The 27,298-nt window shown below is 39.8% G+C and overlaps 1 protein-coding gene across 1 annotated transcript; it reads left to right on the forward strand.

The window, feature by feature from the left end:
- Positions 1-26,063, forward strand: LOC128629981 (E3 ubiquitin-protein ligase UBR2). The gene is made up of 10 exons (XM_053678531.1): positions 1-17; positions 9,965-10,029; positions 10,124-10,263; positions 11,204-11,284; positions 11,415-11,587; positions 11,989-12,199; positions 12,297-12,390; positions 18,997-19,130; positions 20,239-20,335; positions 23,129-26,063. The coding sequence occupies exons 3-8, from the start codon at positions 10,192-10,194 to the stop codon at positions 19,125-19,127; spliced, it is 762 nt and encodes a 253-aa protein (XP_053534506.1). The 5' UTR covers positions 1-17; positions 9,965-10,029; positions 10,124-10,191; the 3' UTR covers positions 19,128-19,130; positions 20,239-20,335; positions 23,129-26,063.
- The last annotated feature ends 1,235 nt before the right edge of the window (positions 26,064-27,298 follow it).

The raw sequence follows: 27,298 nt of genomic DNA on the forward strand, positions 1-27,298 counted from the left end.
CCCGCATTGATCAAGAGGTAAGTCTAATGAACTTTAGTTTGTTCTGCTCCAGAAATGAGCCGATATCCAGCAGAACAGCACTGATAGTTGTGTAATAGACGTGCACAGTAGAGCTGTCGTGATTAATAAATAAACATATTAATGTTATATAAATGTGATTACTTGATGAACGTAGACAAAACACTATAAATGTGAAATGTTTTGTTGAAGTTCAGATGAATCTCTGATGTACAGAATCTTCAACAGAGTTCTGCAGAAAGATTTTGAATGATGAACAAATTTGCAGTTGAACAGTCTGTCTAAAAGAAAAAATCTAAACACACAATATAAAATTCCTGCAGTGTGAATAAAGCCTTTGTGTTGCTTTTAGCAAACATGTCTAGTACTCTCGGTTCAATGTACACAATTTACCCCATTTAAATGCATTTTGGAAATTGTTCCACATGGCCTTAAACTGTGAATATTCACTGTATGCCAAATAAGTATACAATTATAAAATTGTATTTTATACCCCCCCCCCCCCCCCCCCCCCCCCCCCGCTTTCTCCCCCCACAACGGTTGCATGACTTTGCTACACCATTTCCACTGTGTGTGTTACAAAGCATTTGAGGTAAAGTACTGCTGCTGTGAAGCCCTATTGGACCTGCTCCGTTTTTTAAATTATTAATAATATTATTAAATTTGCTCTCTATCTCTCCGACTCTCCCTCTCTCTCTCTGACACTCTCTCTGTCTCTCTCTCTCACTTCCCAGAGTAAAGAGTGTGAGACATCACAGCGAGAATGCAATTCCAAATCTGTAACGTGTAATTTTACGCTATCAGAAGGAGGGACACGTTCAATCTCAGTCTTTAATTAGATCTCTGGCAACGAAGGGGTGTGTGTGTGTGTGTAAAACAATAACATGCATGATGTATATTATGATCAGATCGTATACGTGATTATAAGCAGATTATACCTCTAATCTTATAAGGGATTAAAAATGGAAACCGAGCTTCGGCACATCAGTAATAATAATAATAAGTGGTATGATGTGATCAGTGGATCGATGAGGCTCTCTCTGAGTCACTCAGCGTTTCGTCTTCTCTCCACACCGTCATGTGTCTTTCCTTTTCTCCCGTCCGTGGCTCCGAGACGTGCTGACGTTCAGGTCTGGCATGATGTTCCATGATGGACACCTCCAGGGGAGTCAGGCTGATCGAGTACAAAGTGTTTGTGTGCTAAAGGAAAGAGATCTGGTGGAAAGTCAGAGTTATAGAGTTATAATGCTGAGAAAAGTCTGTAAAGAAAAAACATGTGTTTTTATAAGGTTTTCATTTTTTTGATTCACCCTCGTATATTATTGCACTTTTTCTAATATGTTATCGTTCCTATAGTAGCTGATAATCAAGGATGGGGTTGTGTGATGCGTTACCATGACCACCTGTTATTGTTATGCGTGTGTACATAATACGGGAACGCTTTAAGTGACCATTCCCGTAATAGTTTATGGTTTCTGAGGCCCTCATTGTATCTGCATTATTATAACGTGTTGCACTGCTGAGCTGTTTACCAAACAGTCAGTAAACCCTGCTGGAAGCTTTTTTTTTATTTTATTTTTATTTATTTATTTATAGTTTTTTGCCCCCTATCACTTTCTGTGCAAGGGTGGATTGAGTGTTTTTAGTCCCGTCTCGGGCTAAACCATCGCAGCTCTATTAAAATTGTCATCAAGTCTGAACATTAGAACCCAGCTTCCGTTTTTTCCAAGAACACACTATGGCCAAAAGTTTGTGGACACCTGACCATCACACATGTACAGTATATGCTTGTTGAACATCCCATATCATGTTTATGCTGCAATGAAGATTCACTGAACTGCAGGCTGGTGACTGATTTCAGCACCAAGGACAGCGCCAGCTGAGGCCTGAGTCACTATGAGAGCCTGAGAGAAACAAGTCTCTCTCTCTCTCTCCATTTCTTTCTCTTTCTGTCTGTCTGATTGTCTTTCCATCTCTCTCTTGATCGGTCTTTGTCTCACTCTCTGTGTATGTGTGTCTCACTGTCGTTTCTATCTTCGGTCTCTCACTTTCTGTCTGTCATTCTCTCTCAATTTCTATTCTCTCTCACTTTCTTTCTGTCTGACTGCCTGTCTCTATTGATCTGTGACTCTCTCTCTCTCTGGGAGTGCGTGCGTGGGGAGGACAGAGTGCGGTTAACACCCTAAAGGCTTTTGGTTTTGGTGAAAATTTTATCTCAATGATGAGTCTATTATACTCTGAAGCTACATTTATGATAAAAGTGGCCGGAAGCTTAAGTACTGCTGTGAAGGCTCAGAGGGGTATCAGGCAGGGCTGCCCCCTGTCGGGCCAACTTTACAGCATAATTATTTAACCCCTGCTATATAAGCTTAGGAAAGAATTAACAGGTCTACAAATCGACACTCTAAACTGTCAACAACCCACCAAATTATCTGCATATGCCGATGATCTCACAGTTTTAATTAGAGGTGATGTTAAGGTGGTAAAGTACACTCTGGAGTGTTATGGAAAAGCTTCATCTGCAAAAGTCAACTGGCATAAGAGCGATGTGGTGTGTTCAATCTGTTAAAAGTCCATCACTTCCTGGCATCATGGACTCTATCAAATATCAACAGATATTAAATGAAAACCTGACTGCCTCTGCCAGAAAGATTAAAATGGGCTGTGGTTGGATCTTCCAGCAGGACAACGATCCAAAACGTACCTCAAAATCAACACACAAACGGTTTACTGACCACAAAATCAACAAATGAATAAAACACCACAGAGTTGTTCTAGGAAAATATATTTACTGATGGGGTGGCATGTTCTTCAGCTCAATGTGGAGTTAACAGCACATCCCAAAGTGTTTTATTCCACTTGCACCACAGCAACTTGGCAGCACTAACAATTTGTTAAAAAAAAAAAAAATATATATATATATATATATATATATATATATATATATATATATATATATATATATATATATATATATATATATATATATATATCAGCCATAACATTAAAACCATCTGACTAATGTGCAGGTCCTCCTTGTGCCGCTAAAACAGCTCTTACTCGTCGAGGCATGGACGCCACAAGACCTCTGAACGTGTGCTGTGGTTTCTGGCACCAAGACCATAGTTCCTTTAAGTCCTGTAAGATGCAAGGTGGGCCTCTGTGGATCAGACTTGTTTGTCCAAAACATCCCACAGATGCTCAATTGCTCAAAGAATTTGGTGGCAGTCAACACCTTGAACTCTGTCATGTTCCTCAAACCATTCCTGAACCATTTTTTGTAGTGTGTCAGGGAACATTATTCGGCTGAAGGAGACCACTGCCATTAGGGAATTTTGTTGCCATGAAGAGGTGTACATGGTCTGCAACAGTGTTGGGTAGGTGGTACGTGTCAAAGTATATTAACATCCACACAAAAGCCAGGACCCGAGGTTTCCCAGCAGAACATTGCCCAGAACATCACACTGCCTCTGCTAGCTTTTGCTCCCCAGTCGCATCAGTGAGCCTTGGGGGCCCTTGACCCTGTCACCAGTTCACCAGTTGTCCTTCCATGGGCCACTTTTGGTAGGTACAAGACCTGCCGTTTTGGCAATGCTCAGACCCAGTTATCTAGACGTCACAGTTTGGCCCTTATCGAAGTTGCTCAGATCCTTACCCTTGCCCATTTTTCCCCAACCGTTCGCTTGGTGCCTGATATACCCCACCCCTTCACTGGTGCTGTTGTAATGAGATAATCAGTGTTGTTCACTTCACCTGTCAGTGGTTTTACTGTTGTAGCTGATCGGTGTATAGTTGCATTTAATGTTGTAGAATGAAAACACATTCCTGTTCTCACTTGTGTTAGCATGTTGTAAGAGCTGTTCTTCCCTCACCTATTGTGTGGTGTGTTTATTTATTTTTATTTATTTATTTTATTTAAAAAAAACAAAACTTTTTTTATATATAAAACAAAGCAAAATGCTGCTTGTCATGTTACCGATAGGGCCACAAAAATGTCCTCTGTGCTGATGTCTTGGCTGTATCTGAAAACTTATAGCTTTACTTATAGCCCTGACTTTTACAGTGTTGACACTGGAGATTCCTTTCAGAAATGCTCCATTAATGTCTCCTAACATAAACCCACTAGGACTAAGATGATTTATTCATTGTAGCACCAAACAAAGGTTTCAGTCACTTTTCTGTCTGTAAATTGTCCATCACTGTGTATGGGGCCATAGTCTTGTGTCCTTTATTCATCTCCGTAAACAGTCATCATATTAACCTGTTGACTGGTGTTTATCAGACAGGAGCCTGTGGTTTCCTACTCTGAACGCTGTTCGAGCCATGTCGACTTCAGGAGGTCCCACTCCACCCTTCACCACCCTGTCAGTCACCCACCCAGCCAATCACATCACTCCTGTAGAGCTGCACCGAAAAGAGAAACACAACGCCATGAACTAGGCCTACTGGAGGTATGTTTTTTCATCAAATAAAGGACATAACTACAGGGTTTTCCAAAAGTCTCCATACCATAAGGACTATGTCTGCCAGTACCAGGTCAGTTGTGCCTTCGTCAGTGGACGTGCACTTCTCGGTTGGTCTGCAACACTTGCAGTCTTTTTGAATTTGTTAATAAGTTTGGAAACTGTGTTGTATGTTTGCTGTGTTTGCCATGTTTCCTGTTAGTCCATCGCAACCTTGCCACAGCTTCCTGATCCAGGCATGAGAATGATTTCAATACGTTCTTCTCTTGTCAAAAGCGTTCTTAAAGGCTATCTGGGGGTGGGAAATGAAAGTATGAAAAAAAAAATTTTTTGTAAGACATTTAGGTAAAAAAAAAAAGTGTTAATTTCCCCCATGTATAATTCTGCTTTGTTGCATTGGACCTCTTTGTTTTGTTATATAAGGTGTTGGCTTTATACTCCGTTATAGGCAACTTTGCATAATAACATCATTAGTGCTTTTTTTCCCTACAGTGAAATGATCGAATGCTTTAATCAGATTGCTGAAGACTCAGAGTGCCGTGTGGTCTTGGGTGCAGGGAAAATCTTCACTGCAGGTACAGCAGTATGTCATTTTTTTTCAGAATTGGCAATATGCTTTAATTTTTATTTGGGTTTGCAGTGCTTTTACTCTCATAGCTGTTCAGTTTTATAATAAGCAATGGCTCCATCTGCTAAAACCACAACACTAAGTGAAGTTCATTTAACAAGAATCCTTATTCTTTCCTAGTGCAGAATGTATTACACTTCGAGTTTAGTAGTTAATAGTCTTTCTAATTAGGGATGTGCCAGGTATTCGAATACACATTTAACCTTTTGAGGTGCCATTAGTTAAGTCAAGTGGGTTTTTATTGTCATTCCTCTATATAGCTTGTATACACTAGAACAAAGTGACATTCCTTCCAGACCATGCTGCAACACACTTTATGTAGTCTTGCGTACTGTTCTGTGTGAGACGAGTGCAACACAATAAAAACACAAAACAGCAAATACACAGGACAGTAGATACACAGGACATGGACTGTAACTATAAGCTACTGTGTAATGTAGCAGCACATGTATTGCAGCAATACTGGCAGCAGAAATAGTTCCCTAGTATAAAGTGACTGATGCAGCTATGTAGTCTTACTGGGTTAGTGCGGTGTGCAGTGGTATGAGTCCTACTGGGTGAGGTGTATGACTAGCCCAGGTGAGCACTGTAATCTGACTGTCTCAGGGAAGAATCTGTTGCAGAGTCTGCTGGTGGTGGCACAGACGCTCCTGTACCTTCTGCCAGATGGCAGGAGGGTGAATAGTCTGTGAAAGGGATCGTCCACAATACTGGTGGCTTTGCGGATGCACCGGTAGTTGAAGGAGGTGTGTGGTGGGTAGAGAGCCCCGATGATCTTGAATGAATGAATGAATGCCTTTTATTGTCACTATACACATGTACAATGAAATTAAGAGCCAACGAAAAAGAGCACTGAGGAGAGCCGTGAGCCGCAGCAACTGTGTGCGCCGCCATCTTGGAAGAGTTGAGTCCTGTCAACACAATCTTTCCAGCTGTCCTCACAATTCGCTGTAGGGTCTTGCGGTTGGAGGCGGTGCAGTTTCCGTACTACACCGTGAGACAGCTGGTCAGGACGCTCTCACTTGTCCCACTGTCGAAGGAGCATATTATTCGAATATTCAGGTGTCTGGGTATTGATTGTACCCTTTATTGGCATGAAGTCAATGAGAAAATCTGGTCAGGTCTAGCAGAACAGTTACCCCAGACATTGTGTAAGTTATAGGTGTTCATGTGCACTAGGGCTGCACGATTATGGCCAAAATGATAATCCCGATATTTTGATCAATATTGAGATCCCGATTATTTATCACGATTATTAATTGATTTTAGTGACAACATATTTTTTAATGCACTTTCACATTCAGGTTTTATCATGCCACAATACAACACAAGTAGGCATGAGAACTTGAGCTGGTCAATTATGACAGAATTTAGGAACATCGTGTGAGCGATGACACATTAATTTATCTTCTGATAAACTAAATCTAATATTTTCAGTTCATTTTACAGACTGTATGCACAAAACAACTGTTAACCTGTTCACCTTGTAAACAAATACAATACACCTCAATTTTCAGTGTTTGAAGTCTACTCCTGTTAAATATATTTAAAGCTGCACTATTAGACATTTCCACTCTCATGGTTCTGGGCTGGAGTCAGTTCTCGAACCACTCTGTGTGTATTGTGTAGATATCTGAATAATCTCATATAGGATGTGATTGGGTGAGTTCATTTACCCGTCAGATGCAAAGCGCTTTAGTTTAATGGTGTTCATTAGGGACGCTCCAATCAGGATTTTTACAGATGATACTGATCCAGATACCAATCTTTTTTTATTTAAACTTTAATCAGGAATTCTGTCATAAACAGTTAAATGTTATCTCTCTGCTCATGTTCACTGTTAACTGAATAAAATAATAGCAATGAGAAATACTGTTGATTAATTGATAAATATACAGCTTAAAATATTTATTTTAAAATATCTTAAACAATAAAGAGTCCTAATTAAGAGTAGACTGACACAAAAATGATCCATATTAGGAAAAAGGCTAGTAGCTTTCTAAGGAAATAGTGATCTAAGGTCAAATTGATATTAAATGCAACCCATAGTAATTAAACATTATTTCATTTTTCATTTTATTTATATTTTATGAAGTTATTATAATATCAGTTTATATATATATATATATATATATATATATATATATATATATATATATATATATATATATATATAAAATGATTTATTTATAACTAAGCACATTTTCTGTCTTTATATTTTAGTAGTTTTATTTTTGTTTCAGTTTTAGATCGGTTCCCCAGTACAGTGTCCATGTATGCTGATAATATTGTGTTTTGGGGGATAAATCAAAACATGGAAACTGGAGTTGACTTTTCTAGTGATATCTGGCAACCGTGAGTTTAAATGGAGTGAATTAGCATTAGTGAAGGAGAGCTGCAGTGCACTGTATGTTTACAGACGGAACAGTTGCTACTCTTGATTGTGATTGGTGAGGAATTATTTAATAAAGAAGTCTGAATTAAACCCACCTTGTAACATTATTATTAATTTACTCCGCCTGAAGCCGCTGTGTCTACACGAGCAGGTGAAAGTTCAGGTCATTTTGCGGGATCAATAAAAGATGGCGGTTGTGAGATCGGAGAGTTGAGAGAAGCAGATGATGTAGAGTTACTCACTTCATCATAATGGCTTCTTTGCAGTATTTCCACACTTGTACAGTGGACTGAGGAGATGAAAAGCAGTGTGAAAGGAACTGTTGCGCGGTGTAGATGTATTTTGGACTTCCTGTAGTTTTTATTCCGATTGTATTATACAACTTCGAACAGGTCACTTGCATATCACTTAAATATTTATTCACAGTCGCACAAAGTACTTTTCAGTCACAAATGCGAGTGAAATGGTTGCACCGTAGAGTCCCGAGTTTATCTGCAAAGTTTGTTTCCCACTCAGCGTGATTAGGTTTAATGTCGAAGCTAGCAAATCAAGGGCTGAAATGCTAATTCCGTTTCGGGGTTTTGGCACTACAAAATGACGTCATCCCTGCGCCACTCTATGGTGATTGGCTGTAGTGTAGGAGAGCCGCTTGATTTGATCTGCAGTGGAGTTTTCTGTGAGCGGAGGACGGAATTTAAATGTCAATATCGCAGTCGATCATGTTCATTTAATCGTGGACAGTCAAAATCGTAATCGCGATCGATATTCGATTAATTGTGCAGCCCTAATCTGCACTAAAGAAGTTTTGGGAGCAAGCAGTTCACATTTTCAACTATGAAGTCTGCAGGACAGACAAGTGCTACAGTGCATTTACAATAGCTCTCAGTATAGCTCCATTCAAATATTCAGCAACAATGGACACATCAGCCACCTTGGGTTTGCAGATTGAGCTCATTTTAAACCAGACACTAGAGAGGGACATTAGCTGAGAGACATGAGGTCATTTCCAGTAAGGGAACACAGTGAGTATCGATACTCCCTGGTTTTTGTGGTGCATTGTGGGGATTTTTTAGGGAGTGAACGTTCCAGTGCACTGGAAGGATTTTGCAATTGAGACAACACTTAAAATGGCTGACTCCCTGGTCTCTTGAACCCATACCCTAAACTCAACAGGAAGTCAGCATTTTGATGTTTCTCTTAATTTTTTCCTCCGTTTTTTTTTTTGCCATTTCCAGGCCTCGTACTATAACGTACTCCTCCTGGAGCTTTCATCAGATCGTCATCACATTCAGTCAGTCTCATCTACAGGCATTGACGATGCTAAATTCCGAAGCTTTTGAATTTTTGCTGCTCGCCGTGGGCGTGGCGCTCTCACAAATTTAGAAGTTTCACCATGAAAAAGGAAGTTGTTATAACTCAAACATAGAATGTCCAATCCTGGGATGTCACGATACCAAAAATCTAGTAGTCGGTACCAGCAAAAATACACGATACTCGATACCACTCTGTGTATAAATAAATAATACTTTTAACTCCTTTATTTAAACACTTGAGCATTATATAAAACAATAGTCACATAATATAAAAAGCAATTACAAAATAGATATATAATAAATATGTAGGCATAAAATGTTTTTTCTTTGAGCTGTTCTGAAATGAGGTCTGGTTTCGGTGTATAGTTTGGGGATCTCTGTATACATGAAGTAATTTTTGCCTGGTATCTGGGGTTGAACTGCTGAAGCAGAGGGAGGGGGAGAGGGAGAGGGAGAGGGAGGGAGGAGCAATCACATTTTAGCCCAGAACCTTTTAGCTTGCCCTTGCCAGGAGGTTCAGACATGGCTTTCAACAAGATAAAGAGCCAAGCATACTTCCAAATGAACACCAAAATGCTTCAAGAAACTCAAAATCAGTGTTTTACAATGAGCTTAAAATGTCCTCCATGGTGGCATGGACCAGGACCCCTCGGTCTGCAGCATTACAGGAAAATTTCAGGTTAGACATTACGGGAAGAGTCTCGGTGCTGTTATTGTCTCTGGGGCAGACATCCGTTAACATTGTGACCCCTTCCCTGGAGAGAACAGCATTACAATTCTGAAAACAGTTTTTGTAAATAATAATTCACTACTTAAAGCATGTACCCGAGCTCCTGCTACGCAGTAACTAAAACTGTCTGCAACTCACGTGTTACTTCATTCTTTAGTTCCTTCTCTTAAGTGTAGAGCCTCTGTCAGATTGTGTGATTGATAAAGAAAAGCACATAAATGACAAAATACCGGTTTGAGTGCCTAGTGGTCTAATGAGGAAATGCTCTTTGGAAGCTCAATATATGCACTTATCCGTTTGCATTTGATTTGGCTGTTAGTGCTGAGGATGTCCTTAAGGTGATGTGCTGCTTTTGGCAGATTTAGTAATTCTCTTTAGTCACATGAGCACTAATGGTTTTTCTAAATTTTGATGTAGTTTATTTTGGATACAGGCAGAGGAAGCTCAGCGAAAGCTTAAGAGACAGAATGGAGAGGACCCAGGTAAGCTATTTCTTCAGTGATTGTAGTCATATCTGAAAATGATTGGTCAGTTGAATGCAGATTGCTAAAGTGTGAGTGTCTGTGTGTGTCGTAGCCCTGCCTCCATTCTGCCCACTGTTTGCCAGCTTGGGAAACATTCTGCAGTGTGACGTGCTGCTTGGCATGCTGGGAGCTGTGCTGCAGTGGGCTATGGAGCCCACTGGAGGACACTGGTCTGAGTCCATGCTGCAGAGGGTAAATGTTTCTATGTTTGTTAAAATGACATGGTGTACTAAATTCAGCAAAATGAAGCCCCCGGCAACACTCCAAGCATCCTGGCTCTGTTAGAGGCCTTGCAGCGCGCGCCTCACTTGGAAGTGCACAAAGACATGATTCGCTGGATCCTTAAAGTAAAATTACATCTTGATTATGTTTGCAATTTGCCTTACTCTCTCTATGCGTGCACCTAATATGTCCACCAGGTGGCAGCCTAGCATGTTTTACAATTCGCTCACTGAAGGTAGGCGCAACATACAAAAGATGAGCGTTTTTACCATGACGTTTAAAGCAGTGCTGCATCATCAAGACCTGTTTGAAATCCAAGCAGTGCAACACCGCGCAAGGTGGTGTGGCCGGTAGGCAAAGCAGCACCTCTCACCACGGTGAAGCACAAATGCTTCACTGTCACAAAGCGGTTTTGCTGCTGATCATCTGAAGGTGGCCCTAGGGGTGTTTTGATGTGGCTTATTGTGCGTGTTACTTAAAAGCTGTATGTCAACATGAATATTTAAATGACATGTAAGGATTGCTTACTACACAAACTGAACTTCCATGCACTGTGATGTGTGCATTTTATTTTCCATATAGTGAAAACTGTCAAGACACCTGCACCAGGCAGAACATGTACATATGAAGGCCATGGTGTAGGCCATGGCCTTTACAATACATCAATAATGATGTATTGTAGTATGTACTTTGAAGAGAAACAGGCAAATTAAATGTTAGTAAAATTGTAATGCATCTTCAGTATTTAATGGTATGGTGTGTGTATACTTTTTAGTGCACAAATGTGTTCTATTGAACATCTGCTTAGTTTTGCAAGACTTTGATTGTGTGTGCATGTAGTTCTAACTGCACTGCTGTATCGTTTTCTTGTAAAAGTATTTTCCTAAATTATGTATCTTTTTCTACACAGATGGTGGTTAGCATTAAAACGATGCGCGAGTGCACAGCTGCTGCACCTCCCTGTGAAGGAACTGGGCACTGTCACAAGGAGGTCAGAGTTTGAGCAACTTTCTATTCCACGGACATGTTAACCATTACCCTTTAAAGTGTTGAAGAGATTAAATCTACGTGTGTGTGTGTGTGTGTGTGTGTGTGTGTGTGTGTGTGTGTGTGTGTTGCAGACTGTGTGGGACAAGGACAAAGCAGAGAGAAAAAGGAAAGCTGAACTGTGCTGGAAAAAGACCATGGCTCAAACATTAGAGAGCCAGAGTCATTTTTTCAATAAGTACATAGATCTGCTCACGCAGGATTCAGAGGATCTGGACGCCTCAGCCTCTACATCAGCAGAGCATAGGTACCTAAGCATGCTCGTAGTGACACAGTGTTCTTAATAAGTCAACTTGTATTGTATTCTCAATATCCAGTCAGTACATTTATGTCAGTAAATGCATGCATCAACAGTTCCTTGACTTTGCTGAGCAGTTGTCTGTTCTTTGTCCTAAAAGTTCTTGCATATAATGGTGGTCTTCACGTAACATAAGTAAATTCCCATCCTTAAACTCTTTATCTTGCATATTCATTTAGAGCATTTTCTGTTGGGGTAAATGAGTAGAGAGGATCCTAGGCCATTTCCTGGTGATTAAAAAAAGATGAACCCATTTATTCAACATTGATTATTTTAACAAATTCAGAGTAACCTTAACATAAAATTAAGGTTATAGTGTACTTGTAACCATCCGTCTCTGCTTGGTACAGCCCCAGTTCATGTGATGGTGCTCTGGTGTGTGTGGGACCTCGTCGTTGGAGTGCCAGAGGAGGAGAGAGGAGGCAGATGGAGATGTGTATCCTGTGTCACGAAGCGCAGGAGATCCTACCTGATGGCACCGCCATGGTGCTCGCTGCCTTTGTCCAACGCTCTACGGTCATGTCATGTCCAAGAACCGCAAAAGACCCCCTCACAATCCAGGTAAGGTTATGGTTACCTGGATTGTGAGCAAGTCAAGTAATTGGATAGGTTTGAGTAGCCAGTGTGCTTATTTCTGGAGGATACATGTGTGTTACAGAGAGCTATGATCCCCTCTTCATGCACCCTGACCTGTCCTTTGGTACCCATACCGGCAGCTGTGGCCACATCATGCACTCTCACTGCTGGCAGAGGTGAGGAGTTGGGCAAAATGTTACTTCTAGACAGCCTTCTACTTAATCCCAAATAAAAAGTTTTGCTGCTTTCAAATGTTTGTGGATATAGGCAATAGATCAGCAGCTAACAGTAAATAGTTTGTCTAGAAAATAATATGACCTCTATATGAGAAATCACAGTATATTAGCTAATATTAATCAATCAGTCTGGATGTTTTGTGACTGAAAAGTCAAAAATGTAATCTGTGATGTACAGGAAAGTCTTCATGGATGTGTGGTGATCGATAAGATGTAGATAGAAATTGGATGTGTTTGGCTTAAATATGCGATCTGCAGATATTTATTTATTTTTTGACCCAATACAGTGAGCTGATCATCGACACAAAGCATGAAACAAAGCTTGCTATGTGCACTTGACTGTTTTTTAATTATTTTACCCCCCAATGCATGCAACCCACACCACACACACAGTTCTGCCAGTATCACATCCACCTATTTATACATCAAGTGTTTAATTTCTGTTCATTTAGAATCTAAAACCATGCCACGGATAAAATCACTGGATTACATTCTGGTGTTTGATGTGAATATTGACTGAAGCTCTTCATCTGATCCTGCTTGATGTTGTACATTGTGGTGTTGCCATATGATTGGCTGATTGGATAATTGTATGAATGAGCACATGTACAAGTGATCAGTGAGCACATCCATCTACCATAGAGGTATTTTGGGGCAATACTTGACAATGTACCTGGCTTTGTTAGATTTGTGGCCAAGTTGAAGAAGCTTTTGACATCCCAATGGAAAATAATAAATAAAACAATCCAGGACAAATTCACTTTGTCTTTTTGTTTTGTTTTTTTCCCCTTCATTTTAATCTCTTTCTACAGAACCGGTCCAAACTTCATACGTCAATGTAGTAAGCAAGATAAACTGTCTACAGATAAAGAATCTAAGCATGCATCTGTTTTCACCCTTATAGAAAAAGTTTTGCAGTTCCTATCCAAAAGACACCAAGAGCCCAGATGTCCTTAGAAACTAAATGTACCCTCCAACTCGTGGCCTTTTCAGTAACTCGATTCCCAGACGTCGCCACACTGATCACAGTGCATCCTTCAAATCCACCGTGCAGCGGAAATGGACCAGTCGATTTAAACGGATTGTTGAAAATGTACGTTGTTCAAGGCATTTGTGAATTTGAAATTTCGCTACAAACAGAGTCTGAACAGTCGCCAGAATCTGAGGCAAAAACACACGAAGGAACGAGATCACGTCGTCATTGCCTCGTCTCTGGTGTTCTACATTTTGACAAAAGTAACACCAGAGATGCTGCGTTAAAATGGTCAAGAAAATTACACCAGAGTAAAAAAAAATCCCATTGGGTTAGATTATAAACATCGACTGAAACTCTCGATAGGACGTGACATTGTTGGAGAGTTGCATACGAGCGGACATTCAACAATATTTAGTAGACGCATTGTGGATGTTTTCGTCTGTAATATACTGGACTGTCCTACCAAGAGTTCGTCCACATACACATTCAACTGAAGCTCATACAGTCGGCATACTGAACTCTCCTTTTTGCCATAGTGCGGCCGCTTAGCAGGATAAGGCCTCAGAAGTCGAGCACCAGCAGCTTGTGGCTAAAAAGCTGCAGCAGAATTGAGCTCGGCTAGGAGGTGACTGGTGACGGAAAAAGCCGGGGAACCCCGGAAAGGAAAACAGGGCTGTGTTCCAAATCTTTTATCGCCTCCTCTTCAAACTCCAAAAACCTCTGGGCCCTACAGCTAAATCCAGAGCTGAGGAAAACAACCGTTCAACTAAGAAGGCCTTCTCAAACACAATGTTTGAGCGAAGGGAGGAAATGATCAAACACAGATCAATTGGAACACAGCCCATACAGCAAAACCGTAAAAAGGTGCCATAGAGTGTAAATGATTCAAAAAGACACAAATCTGAGCCCAAACACTTCATATGACCATTGATATGACTGCTAACGCAATCTATTGTACTGTAGCTGCACTGCTACGAGTGTACATAAAGATACACCCATACAACCAGTTGAACATGAATAACACGCAAAGCACATTTCACAAGCATGATATCTTTCAAAAATGTCCAAAAGCACAAATTCCCTAATAAAGGAAAAAGACGTTTGTGCTAACATGTAAGACTTGAGTTTCTACATCTTCCAAACAAGTACACTTGAGCGTCTTCGTTACTGTAAGCTCGGCTCTGCAAATCTGCTACCACTGTTGTACCAGTAAACACACACACACAGACAGAGCAAAGATTGGTCAACAAGGTTTCTTCAACACAACCACCTTTTGATACACGTACGCTCACTACATATTGACAGTCCCTTTTTAAAAGTGAATTAAACCATGAGCAGCTATCTTCTCAAAAGTCCGGTCAATTTCAGAGCACAAAAAAACTGCCTATATACACAACAATTCAGTCCCACGTCTCTGAAAGAAATGCAGAGCACAAATGTACAAATCACTGCGATTTCTATTTTTCTTACATGTGAAAAGGATGCTTGTAAAAAGATGATAAATCTTCACTGGGAATCACTTTAAGGTCATCAACAATTAATTTATAAATCAGGGGAGCCTGGCTCTGGTCCTGAATTCCTGTGATCATGCACAGTGTGATGATTTCTCATCTAACACTCCTACCTAATGACCCGAGGACTTAAATCGGGTGTGATTCAGGAAAATTCCCAAACTGTACTGGACTGTAGTCTTACAGGACCACAGTAAGGCTTCCCCGCTCTAAAGCGTTTCCTACAGAAATATTTATTTGAACATGATGTGGATAATCTAATCACAGACTCTGGATTAATGGTGCACACAGCGATGCTTTCACACAAAAATGTGATGGACACTAAAAAGCTGGAGCAGCACTAATGCATGAATAGTTTGTCTCAGAGTTCGTACTTTCAATTAGAAACACATTAAACCTCTGCACAGTTTCCAACTTCATATGAATGCCTCTTTGTTATGGCAACCTGAAGTGTCACTGAGGAAGCAGCACCCTTCGAGCTAACTTTATTACATTAATTTCTTCTAATCTCTATACTTTAAAATTATTTACCTTACATTATACAAATATAACTGACACTACTTTAGACTACCCTCAGAGAATGCACAGTGCTCGCTCCATCATGGCCACCGAGCCTCATACACACCAAGACCTCCGCCAGAAACCCACCATTATGGTCCAGTACCCATCGATCCCTGAGGAGAAGTCCGAGCTGAACCTCAGGAAGAAGAGAGGGAGCCTGAAGAAAAACCAAGCCCTCATTCCTAACCCCTACGCGCTACCTGGCGAGTCTAAACCTAGTCAGATATTGGACATACAGCTTCTGAACCAGAAAAATCTAAATCTTGTACTTCCAAATCCACCATCGCATCCACCACGGCTCCCTACAATGCAGGAAAATCAGGTCAAAGAAACAAGCACTTCTACAGAGCGACTCGTGCAGCGTCCTCGAATTCCTCCATCGATAAGAAAGAGGCGGAATCTATCCCACTGCAACATCTATCCCTCCTAACTGCTAAGGATCACCTTCAGCGTGGCGTCCTCACCTGCTGAAATGTGCTCCTGTCCAATCCAGAGAACCTGACCATGATGAGCTCCCTAATAATACAGAAAACTCAGCCACCATTTTGGATCCATCTACAGACTCAAGCCCTCTGCTTACGCACAACGCACCTGCCACCCACGACTCTCCTGCTGCTCCCGAGTACAAAAACAACACACTGCGCAACTCCAGACAGAGCATTAACAGCTCAGAGGACACGTACTTGTAACTCACTCACTGTCGCCACCTGGTGGTTAGTAGGAACAGGAAGCGGAGAAATATTTACATTATTTTTACATTCAGAAGCTAATTTGAGTTAGAGCAGGGGTTTGGTTTTTGCATAACCCATGTTGGTTCTTAACCTGTGACAATTTACACATTTAATCACTCTTAAACTAATGATTTGTCTTCAGATCAAATTTACACAATTCACCCCAGAGGCAGCCAAGATGTGTTTTTTGTTTCTGGTTTTTGTTTCTTTAGTTTTTCACTTGAAAGTCAGACACCAAACATGCCCTGACTGTAATGGCGGGGGGGGGGGGGGGGTAATTCTTGTATTTCATTATTCCCTACAGGAAGAAACTCAGAGGTCAATTAAGGGTCAGTGGAGAGTCAGAGAAAATCCCAGAAAAATACTGTATCCTCAGCACCTCACACGCTGCCATCTTAGTGTCACTGCGGTGCTGAGAACGCTCCACCACCCTAATGAACCCTAATGGTCTAATCAGTTTTCCTTTCCATTAATGGATGGTGTAGAGAACGGCTAACGAATTGTGCCTAGCATCAGACGAGTTACAGTCACTAGTGTACTTCAGTAACGTAGATTTACACTCTGCCTCACCTTATGGGACCAAACAATATATATTACTGGAACTTTGACATGTGTGTCCCTAAATCTGATGGGAAGTGGAGAGTCACACTACTGTAGGACCAACTCTTAACTCTCAAATCCAGAGCAGAATGTGAGGTTCTGAGGTTTTTACATCTGAGGCTGCTCATCTGAGGATCTCCCTCTGAAAGCTCTACATCTGTGGCTCTACCTCTGAGGTTCTATGTCCGGGTCTCTGCATCTGAGGCTGTATATCCGAAGCTGTACATCTGTGGCTGTACATCTGAGGATCTCCCTCTGAGGCTGTTTTTCTAGAACTGTACATTTGTGGCTCTGCGTCTGAGGATCTATGTGTGTAGCTGTGCATGTCTGAGGTGTGGGGGCGGTCCGTCTGACGCTCTGCGTTCAAGGCTTTACATTTGAGGCCCTTCCTTTGAGTCTGCTGTCTGTGTTTCTGTTACTCTCTCATTTGGCTCATGTGAGGTCATTTTAACCATTTTATGTTTGTACATTAACAGGATTGGTTAGAACCGCACAGTGGGCGTGTGCGAATGTTCAGTTTTCATATCGCTAATGTATATGGTACATTATATCGAACAGCGCAAAACTTTTTAAAATCTATTTAGTAGATTGACATGACATTGTGGACTTTTTCCTTAACTTTACAAATGGGACAATTACTTAGAAGCTCAGCTTGAAAAACAAATTTTAAAATGCTGCCTAGGTAGTAGGCAATATTATAATAATATCTTCCCGTTATTTGAATGAATTTAGCCAATTTTAAGTCGGTATGGTGTCGTTAGGGAGCAATTAAAACTAATCACAACTGTGAATTTCATAATAAGTGATGTTTGTTTCATAATTTTGAGCCAGTCAGATCGTGGTTTTGTTTTTTTTAAATTAATTGACTATACACTGTTTTTATTTCAGCTATTTTATACCAGTGGATTTTTTTTTTTTACGTGCCTGGATTTTGTTTAATTTCATTTTGGAAGTGCCAAAAGTCTTAAATCATAGTTTAATAATCAGATATGTGAACATGGCAGTAGTGCTAGACCAAGTATTGCTACATTCAGTTCATTCCAACTTATTTTTATTCCAAGTTAGGTAATAATTTTATCTCACACACACACGTGATCTTTTTGCTGTAATCTTCCACCGATGCTGTGGAGACCGCCTCTTTCTGAACTGAAAGCAGGAGTATTGATGATTATTATTTTTTTATTGTGCGTGTTAAATTCAATTCAATTTTATTTGTATAGCGCTTTTTACAATAGACATTGTCTCAAAGCAGCTTTACAGAAATATCAACATGGTATACAGATATTAAAGGTGTGACTTTATCCCAACTGAGCAAGCCACTGAGTGGCGACGGTGGCAAGGAAAAACTCCCTAAGATGTTTTAAGAGGAAGAAACCTTGAGAGGAACCCGACTCAGAAGGGAACCCATCCTCATCTCGGTAACAACAGATAGTGTGAAAAAGTTCATTATGGATTCATATGAAGTCTGTATGGCCTTAGGAGCAGCCGTAGTCCCAGCAGTCTGGAATTAAAGAAGATTTGAGCTCCATCCAGAGGCAGAAAGGATCTGGATCTCTAGTATCTCCATAAATTCGTGTGGGGCTCGGCGAAAGGAGAGAGGGAGGGAAAACAGTTAAACAGTGTGATACGTTGAGGAATTGAGGGCACACTTGGTCTAAAAATGTACACACACTCCACAAAAACTCTGCAGTGCCTGAGGAGTGTTTACTCGCTCCAGTCTTCAGAAGGGAAACTACCTACAGATTCACTTTTGAAAGACTTTCACAGGCATCACAAACATTTGTTTATATCAATTTGGCAGTTTTTTTTTTCTTAATCCGAAGCAACCACCACTTCTTTGTGTTTGTATTTCAAAAATTTCCTTACCACATCTTACAAGAGCTGCACGACAATCACAACAATCCTATGCAATAGGCAAAGCCTTTTCATTAACATAATCAGTGAAATATCTACTCTGTCTGTATACTTTACACGCAAACAAAACAACTCAAGCTGAGAACTTTATTGCTGATTCACTTTATACCACACCGCCTTCGAATTCTCCAGAACATGCTCTAATACTTTATCGTTTCTATAGCAACAGCCTACACAGGGAATTGTATGTTATTATATTGTATTGTATTATATTGCACTTCCGTCAATCATCATTGCAACACCTGATCCCTAGGTGGCGGTAATGTACAATTCAGCACAGAAGAAGAAGAGGAGGAGGAGCTGGGGGAAAAGCAAGGAAGAAGAGTATTAATGGTGTTTACTGCTCATCTGGAGAGTCACCGCCATCTTTCTACAGGGGGTTAGAAGGTACTGCTCAATGGTTTTATTTATCTATTTGTTTGAACTTTACACTTTAATATCAGTTCAAATCTGTGTGTACGTTTGGCTTTTCCTCTAAAAACGAGTGTTTGGAGAGTTAGCATTTCTCATTTCTGCTCTCCAAACAAAAAAAAACGATTATATTTAAGTAATAATTATTATAAAAACAACGTTTATTATATTTAAATCTGTAATTAGTAGTTATTTGTTTTAAAAGAGAGATTATTTTCTGTGGGAGACTGTGTAAAATGTACATATAGGGCAGAAGGGTTTGCATGTGCCTTTACTAAATTCAATAACTTGACTTTTGATAGGTCACTTATGCACATACTTGCTCACTAAAATGGCGGGTGCTTGCGTCTTCTTGTTCAGCTTCTTCTTCGTCTGTAAGACAGTGTTGTACTTGAGCGCCATCAAGTGGTACTTTTATGTAACTTCACCGGCTCCGGGCACGTGAACAAAAGTGCGAATCTCATTGGGCGGCCGGTTTTTGCTGCTTTTCCGCCACGTGTTTTATGCCTGAGTGTGAAAACTCATTGACAGCGACAGGAGGCGTTAAACAGACCGTTTTGAACCGTCCCCGTGTGAACAGGGCTTTAGGTGTTCATTGTGTGCATTGTAGTGCGTTGTTCCTGTCGTGAAAATTAGACAACACTCACAGACTCGTCCTCTGAAGGTAAAAAGGTTTATTACAGAAAGATGGTTAATACAGGATAGAATAAAGCAGGACAGAATAATGAGAGCGTTCTGAAGTCCTTGTACTAAACCACTACTATATATATGAAACTTGGAGCATGACATCATTCTGTGTACCGATAAGAAGCAGTTTGAGGCAGTTCAAACAGGCTTTGTTTTAGGATCTTAGATGATGTTTAGATGAGCCTAGAACAGAAGAACATGTTTGTGTCTCTGTAAGCAGATAAACATTCTGATCTCAGTGACATCACATGGCCTTCTGAGTCGTTATCCTCACATGAGAATGGAACAGAACAAGAATAAAACTATTTCAAAGTAAAAATGAGTAATTTCCCTCACAGTGTAATGAACAGAATCTGCTGTTTGTCAATAACTGGAATCTGTTCTGGGAGCGTCCTAGGTTGTTTCGTCCTGATTGCCTGCACCCCAGCAGCCTCGGAGCGGAACTGCTGTCTGACAACATCTCCAAGAAGCTACACTCCAAGTGACTGTCTACCGTAAGCACATCATCTACAATAACAACGTTCATCATAAGCAATGTTCAATTAATAGTCCAACACCTGTAGTACATTCTATAGAGACTGTGTCTGTTCCCCGAGCTATACAAATACATAGACAATTTCAGAATGTTTGTTTTAGTAACCTAATTAACCTAAAATTAGATCATACTGAATGCACATCCAGCACCTTTAATCAGAAGCTAGGACTATTAAACATTAGATCTCTTGCGTCTAAGGTTCTTATTGTTAACGACATCATTACTGATCAGGAATGTAATTTAATGTGTTTAACGGAAACTTGGATTAAACCAAACGAGTACATAACATTAAATGAAGACCCTCTGAGAACAGCGGTTGTGTCCATCTTAGATTCAGTAGAGGTCAATCAGAACGTAATTGGGCCTAATCATAATGGTGGTCACACTCTTTTGTATTGTATACAAATTATATTTGTAACACTTCCACAGTCTGAAGTTGTCTCCGATCATTCTTATCTCACTCATAATACGTATGGATCATATTTCCGCCTCGCCACCGCATAAAACGTACTTTCACATCAGCTACTGCACCGAGCTTCATCAATAACCTCGCACAGACATCAGTTAGATTTGGATCACCGTCTGATCCGATAGAACTCGATCAGACGACCGAATCAACGCTCCGCTACACGCTAGATCAGAGGTGTGTTGGCTCGAATTTAGCCTATTACCCAAAAACATTTAAAATTCAACTTAGAAGCCAATACTCACATCTACCTCTGAGACCAGTTGGAGACCAGGTTGGTACCAACATTCTTAAAACGTGACAGTATTAGTTTTTCTGCACTAGCATTGGAACAGAGTTTAATGGAGGTACCGAGGTTGCAATTCTTCTGGACCTGATGTGGCAACAAATACATGCAAATGTTTTAGTTGGTCCACAAGAGTTGAAGAAGAAAAAAACGCCTACAAGTACACAGGAAAAACTACAGAAGATTAGCTTAGCTTAACAAGTTTAGCTCTGCCCCGACTCATTGAGAGGTAAAGAGAGGAAAGCTTGTTGAGAGGAAAGCTAGTATCGGAAAGCTATGCCTCGCCATTCAGCCGGTGTCCCGTCAGCTAACGTCACTAATAATTATTCAAATGTTAATGCTAATAAATCTTTTTGGCCTGCCACAACATCGGTGAATTTAAACTAATGCTTGCATTCAGAGTATAAGCAGTGTGTGTGTGTGTGTGTGCGCATTTAGGAGTGCACCTCCACTCATTTTCAGACAGTGTTTGATCATTAAAATACCCCCCCCCCCCCCGCCTCTCTCTCTCACACACACACACACACACACACACACACACACACACACACACACACACGCACACACACACACACACACTCGCTCTCTCTCTGCCAGAGGAGGATGTACTTTTGGTGTACTTTTGTACTTCATGTACTTTTGGTGGTATCGGTACCGACTACTACATTTTTGGTATTGTGACATCCCTACTTTTAACATGAACTCTCATGATTTACATTAACTCAAACATACAGTGTTAATCTGCACCAAATGTCACATGTTTTATACAAAACTTGGCCTGAGGCTATAAACATGCCAATATTCAGTTATAGTCATAAAGCCACCTGCTACCAACAGGAAATTATACATTGGACATTGTGACACACTCCTTACAACATATAAATGCAAAAAAGTGCTAAAAACTGGAACTGAGTGACCCTGGCAGAGCAGCCAGAACGTGTATCCGGGTGCGAGGGCCCTTTCATCACTGCTTGCAGCTTTAATTATAATTATAATTATTATTATTATTATTATTATTATTATTATTATTATTATTATTAATATTATTACTATTATTATTATCTCCCTAAAGTGACCAATAACAAGATCTGAATGGTAAGTTTTGAAATTTGGCACATTGATACTACAGGCCACAGGTAACTGGCCCACATGAGCCCATAGGTGGCGCTACAGGCCACGCCCAAACTTACATGATTTTCACTCTGTCCCATAAGTCCAAATTGTCTGAAAATTTGTATACATGCTTTATTTCCCATCAGGAACAAAAATTCATTGGGACCCATAAAGTCCACCATGATAGATTTTCCTGTACACTTTGTCCAAAACTACAAAAATCTTCTCTTTATGAGCTGTATGTCCGATTGACTTGAACTGGTGTACTTGTGTAGGATACATGTCTTTCTATAGGGTGATAAGCAATAAGGAATCAAATTAAAAAAATGACAAACTATTTACATGTTGGTGAATTGACGTCTGCACATATCGTGTCCATAAATCAATGGAACATTAACCTTTTGTACTCGATCTGTGGCACACACAAAGAGGGCACTACAGTATCTTTGGTAGATAAACATAATGTAACTATCTTTATCATCCCCTAGATGGCACTGTTTGTCTTGGATCCAGCCAAAGCACACTTCATTTAGATTTGTTTGAGCAGCAGGAATAAATTCAAAATGTTCAAGTAGTGTTGTATCAGCATGAAGTAATTCTCCAAACTTCTCACTCCTCATTGTTTTTGACAATGATCATTTGTGGAAAACTACAAAAATGAACTTAAAATCTGCCACTGATCCAAATGCTTTGAAATGTTACATATGTGGGATACATTTCTCCACCATGTCAATTTTGAAATGGTCTGCAATCTTGAAGAGGAATCCGACCATTGCAGCTTGCAGCTACACAATTTTTTTTTTTTTAAATCCCAGTAGCAGTATGGTATTCCTACTGTGTAGAAGTACAATATATCAAGTCCTCTCTTTCTTTTCTTGTCTCTTTAGCCAACTGGTGATGTGGAAGTCACACTTAGGGAAGTTAAGGTGGGCATCCTGACTGTGAGTGATGATACCAGACATGATGGTTTCGTCCCAGCTGATGTCCTGAATGTTGCTGTGATACTGGAAGGGGAGATGTTCCTGATGCTCTTGCTATACTGCTTGGACTACTCTATGTTCTGAACATTAAGTATCCCATAGAACTATGATATACCTTTTGAGGTACTTCAGAGAATTTTCATGAAAATTGGCGAGCTGCACAGCAATAGTTCACAATCTAAAAAATAAATTAATGCAGTGATGTAAAAATGGTGCAAGGCAACCATATTGTTCAGGTTTTTTTTCACATGGAGCTTGGGGGTTCAAGCTTGAGTACATAGAATTGGAACTTTTTCACATTTGATATGGTTACATGGCTATTTCACCCAAAAATGAAAATTTGCTGATTTACTCATCTTCAGGTCATCCATGAATACTTTGATGCAGATTTTATCTGCTGTTTGGACTGAAAGTTCAGGCACCCATTCATTTGCGTTTTATGGACCTATGTATGGGTTCCGATGAAGACAAATGCATACAAATCATGGATGACCTGGGGTAAATTATCAGTAAATTTTCATTTTTGGGTGAACTAACACTTTAAATGGCTTCTGATCATAATTACACATTGGTTTGTGTGCTTCAGCAATATTTTATTGGTCAACTTGTGTACAAGGCTTATACTGCGTGTTTGTAGACAATACGTGTGCTGAGCCTTTGAAGTGTGATAATGCTGTTTTTTTTGTTAATTTTATACTTTTATTCTCATTTTGGATACAATTTTATTTATTTACTAATATTTATTGTATAAATATTAAAAATATATTTATAGTACTAATATTGAGTACATCTAACTTAAATGCTAGTTGAGGCAACTTTGCAGTTGAATAAAGAAGTTGAGACGACTTAACTTTTCCTAACTACATTTTATAAGTTACAATTACTTTAAGTGAACTTTTGTATTGAAGTTCATAAAACTAAAAAAAAAACTAAAAAAAAAAAAAAATGGAAAAAGGCCACTTTATGTTGTAAGTTGAGTCAACAATTGTTGTTTTGTTTTTTTTTACATTTTATTTATTATTATTTTTTGGGGTGTAAACTGTCCTGTGGTATGTCATTAGTGTTTTATTTTTTTATTTTATTTTTATTGTTTGTATTACTCTGTGTCTTAAGCAGCACTGTATGTGTAAATGCACTGTAGGATCGCTATAAATCATCAACAAATTCCTTGTATATTCAAGCATACTTGGCAAGTAAATCTTATTCTGATTCTGAAAGCTGTTCATCACCCTCAGTCCTAAACTCTCATCTCATCCCCATCTTATGATCTCTAACCCAAATGTCTTTGGTGTACAGCACAAACAAATGAACTGGTCTCACCGCTCCAATAGTTTCAGAAGGGACTGTAGCTAGTTCTGACCATGTAGCTGTGACTCTACAAACCCAAAGTAGCAGTTTCATCTTTAATTTTCTCTGACACTGGGAAAACATGATATTTTCAGACTAGGATATCATTTCAAACAGCTGAAAATTTCAAACAATAATCTGAGATTATTCTAACGAAGAAGTTTAAACATGAAGGCATTGAAATGGGCAGCATCAGCATAATCTGCACCAACTCTAGTATGTTCTAGAGAAAAGATGATACTTTTCAATTTCATTTAAACGCTTACAACGCTTAACTTATCAAAACCAACCATAAAAGGATACCATACACAACCACTCAGTACTACTGCAGGCCTACCTTGTAATCTAACCTGTAGGGGTCCTTTGTCAACATGGTCTCCCACAGGCCACTGTAGGTCTTGTCCTTGAAATTGTGGCTGATTTTCAGCCCCTGCCACTCATCCTGCATTGCAGCCATGTTGCACACCGATCTGCAGGATTGAACAGAGCAAGTGAGTTTACATAACATTGTCTCATATGGTATTGCAGTGTCAAATAAGTTCTTGCGTCTCTAGAGGCTCCTTGAAATCCCTCACCAGGTCTGCCACATCACCAAAAGAGAGAAGGCTGGCCTGGTCCTCTGGCCATGTGTCAGTGTTTAGCACTCTGAAAGACTCCACAGGGGTCTGGGCACCTTCATCCTTCAGCAAACCACCAAACCTGGCTTTGAGCTCTTCCATGCCAATGTTGATGGCTGCGTCTGTGTGCTGCTGTGGATTGGTGAGGCCTGTGAAGCCTTTCAGATTCCCCTTCAGTGTTAATCCCTTTAACAGAAACACACACACAAACCAACTGACAATGAAATGTTTGGCCATTTGTCAGCCAACATTAAGGTTGCATTTGTCTGGCCATTTTTTTAATGACTTCTCCACTGCATTTCCATCCTTATCCTTTAATTGGTTGTCTTGTATTGTGCAATTAATACATTAATTCTCACACGAGTCTTAATCATTAATTTCTCTTCCATCCTAACAAACTCTCATCCTAATGTAACCAAGTGAGAAATGGTCCGATTATTGTTTAAGTTAGGAAAGCTGTTATGGCCTAAGTTGTCCTGGAGGTGTCAGTAAGTAGCGATGTTGGGTACAAGCGAAGAGGCTAGGCATGCGCGCACACACACTACGCAATGTTCTGTGAGAAGTGCGGGAGAGAAGTTCGCTCTTGGGTTTGTTGGTAGATCTCACACCATCCAGTGTGTTCATTTAAAATGTTGGGGGTCTCAACTCCTGGAAATTGAAGATATTGTGTGGTGCAGGAGCTCATATATTTGTGACTGTAATTTCATTTTTATTTGTTTCAACGATGTCAGTGGGCAAGATAAAGAGTATATTCATTTGTTTTCTTTTTCTTTTATAAAATTAGCTCACTGCTGTACTGTCTGATGTAAAACTTGTTACATACAGTGTAGTCAATTCACTTATCAGGTCAATTACCGAATAAATGTAAATCTAAAGAACCCTTTTAAATGTGTTCCTGGTGGTAAACCCAAATCCACGGTGTTGGCTCAAATTTAGCCTATTACCCAAAAACACTTAAAATTCAACTTAGAAGCCAATACTCACATCTACCTCTGAGCCCAGTTGGAGATAGAAAAATACACCAGCCGTGAGTGAGAAGAAGCAAGGGTCCAGCTTTATTGCTTCCATTTCACCAAACGAGATCCACACCGATGAGAATTCTCAGAAGTGATCCCCCTACCCTGAGCTTAAGCTCCAGTATTTATACTGTATTTACACACTAAATAACCCATATGTTTCAAAAAGACTATGATCTCACTACCAATAGGGTTAAAAAAGAGCTCATTTACCTTACTCTTATGTCCCAGAAAAGGGCTATTTCACTCACACATAGAATTGAAACCAGGGGTTTTAATTTACACATAAAATCAGAACCCAGGCATTTCTAATAACCCAGAAAATAAAAACCCTGAGTTTCTAGTTACTCAGAGGATCAGAAACCAGAATTTTCAGTTACCTAGGGCATCAGAAACTTCGTTTTTCATTTACCCAGAGAATAGAAAGTGGAGAAGACTAAACAATCTAATGGGACCTTGGTCTTATTGTTATCTTGAGGGGGGGGGGCAGTTTGACCCAGCCACCCTTATAACTGGCTCTCTTCATGGTTCTCTAAAAATTAAGGCCTTCCTTGCGAGACGAGAATCTTCACCATCTGAATCATGAGTAAGTTATATTTTCCTGTATTTCTAGTTTTTATTTTCAGATTTACTCTATATCTCTTATTATATATGCTGTTTGAAAAACCGGTTTACTGTACGTCCTACTTCTTAATAGCATTTTTATAAAATGTATATATATATACTTTTTATTATAAGACATTACCTTTATAATATCTTAATATTCCTTTTTATTATTCTTATAAAGTTATAATAGTATGTGTGAGAGAGATTGTGTGTGTGTGTGTTATGTCTACTTGCCCGCCCTTGTGTGTGTGTGTGTGTGTGTGTGTGTGTGTGTGTATGTGTGTGTGTGTTTTAGCACTCCTCAGCTCATACACTTCTTTCGACTTTTTGACTAACAACCAATAAAGATCTTTAAAGTGTTTTTCCAATTTATCCACATCTGACTAATACCGCTTCTGTATGTCTAGGTGCCGGTGCCCGTCGTCAGTCCCTTCTCTCTCCGTTACTGGACCTGTATCTGGATCTGGATCTGGACACTCATTACCAGCTTG

Source organism: Ictalurus punctatus, unplaced genomic scaffold (genome assembly GCF_001660625.3).
Source record: "Ictalurus punctatus breed USDA103 unplaced genomic scaffold, Coco_2.0 Super-Scaffold_100046, whole genome shotgun sequence".
Classification (NCBI taxonomy): domain Eukaryota; kingdom Metazoa; phylum Chordata; class Actinopteri; order Siluriformes; family Ictaluridae; genus Ictalurus; species Ictalurus punctatus.

Bases quoted from the DNA above. Each gene is read 5' to 3' on its own strand.
- LOC128629981 (XM_053678531.1), top strand. From the start codon at position 10,192: ATGCTGGGAGCTGTGCTGCAGTGGGCTATGGAGCCCACTGGAGGACAC. The intron at 11,588-11,988 runs GTACCTAAGCAT...TGCTTGGTACAG, and splicing joins TCTACATCAGCAGAGCATAG to CCCCAGTTCATGTGATGGTG. The intron at 12,200-12,296 runs GTAAGGTTATGG...TGTGTGTTACAG, and splicing joins AAGACCCCCTCACAATCCAG to AGAGCTATGATCCCCTCTTC.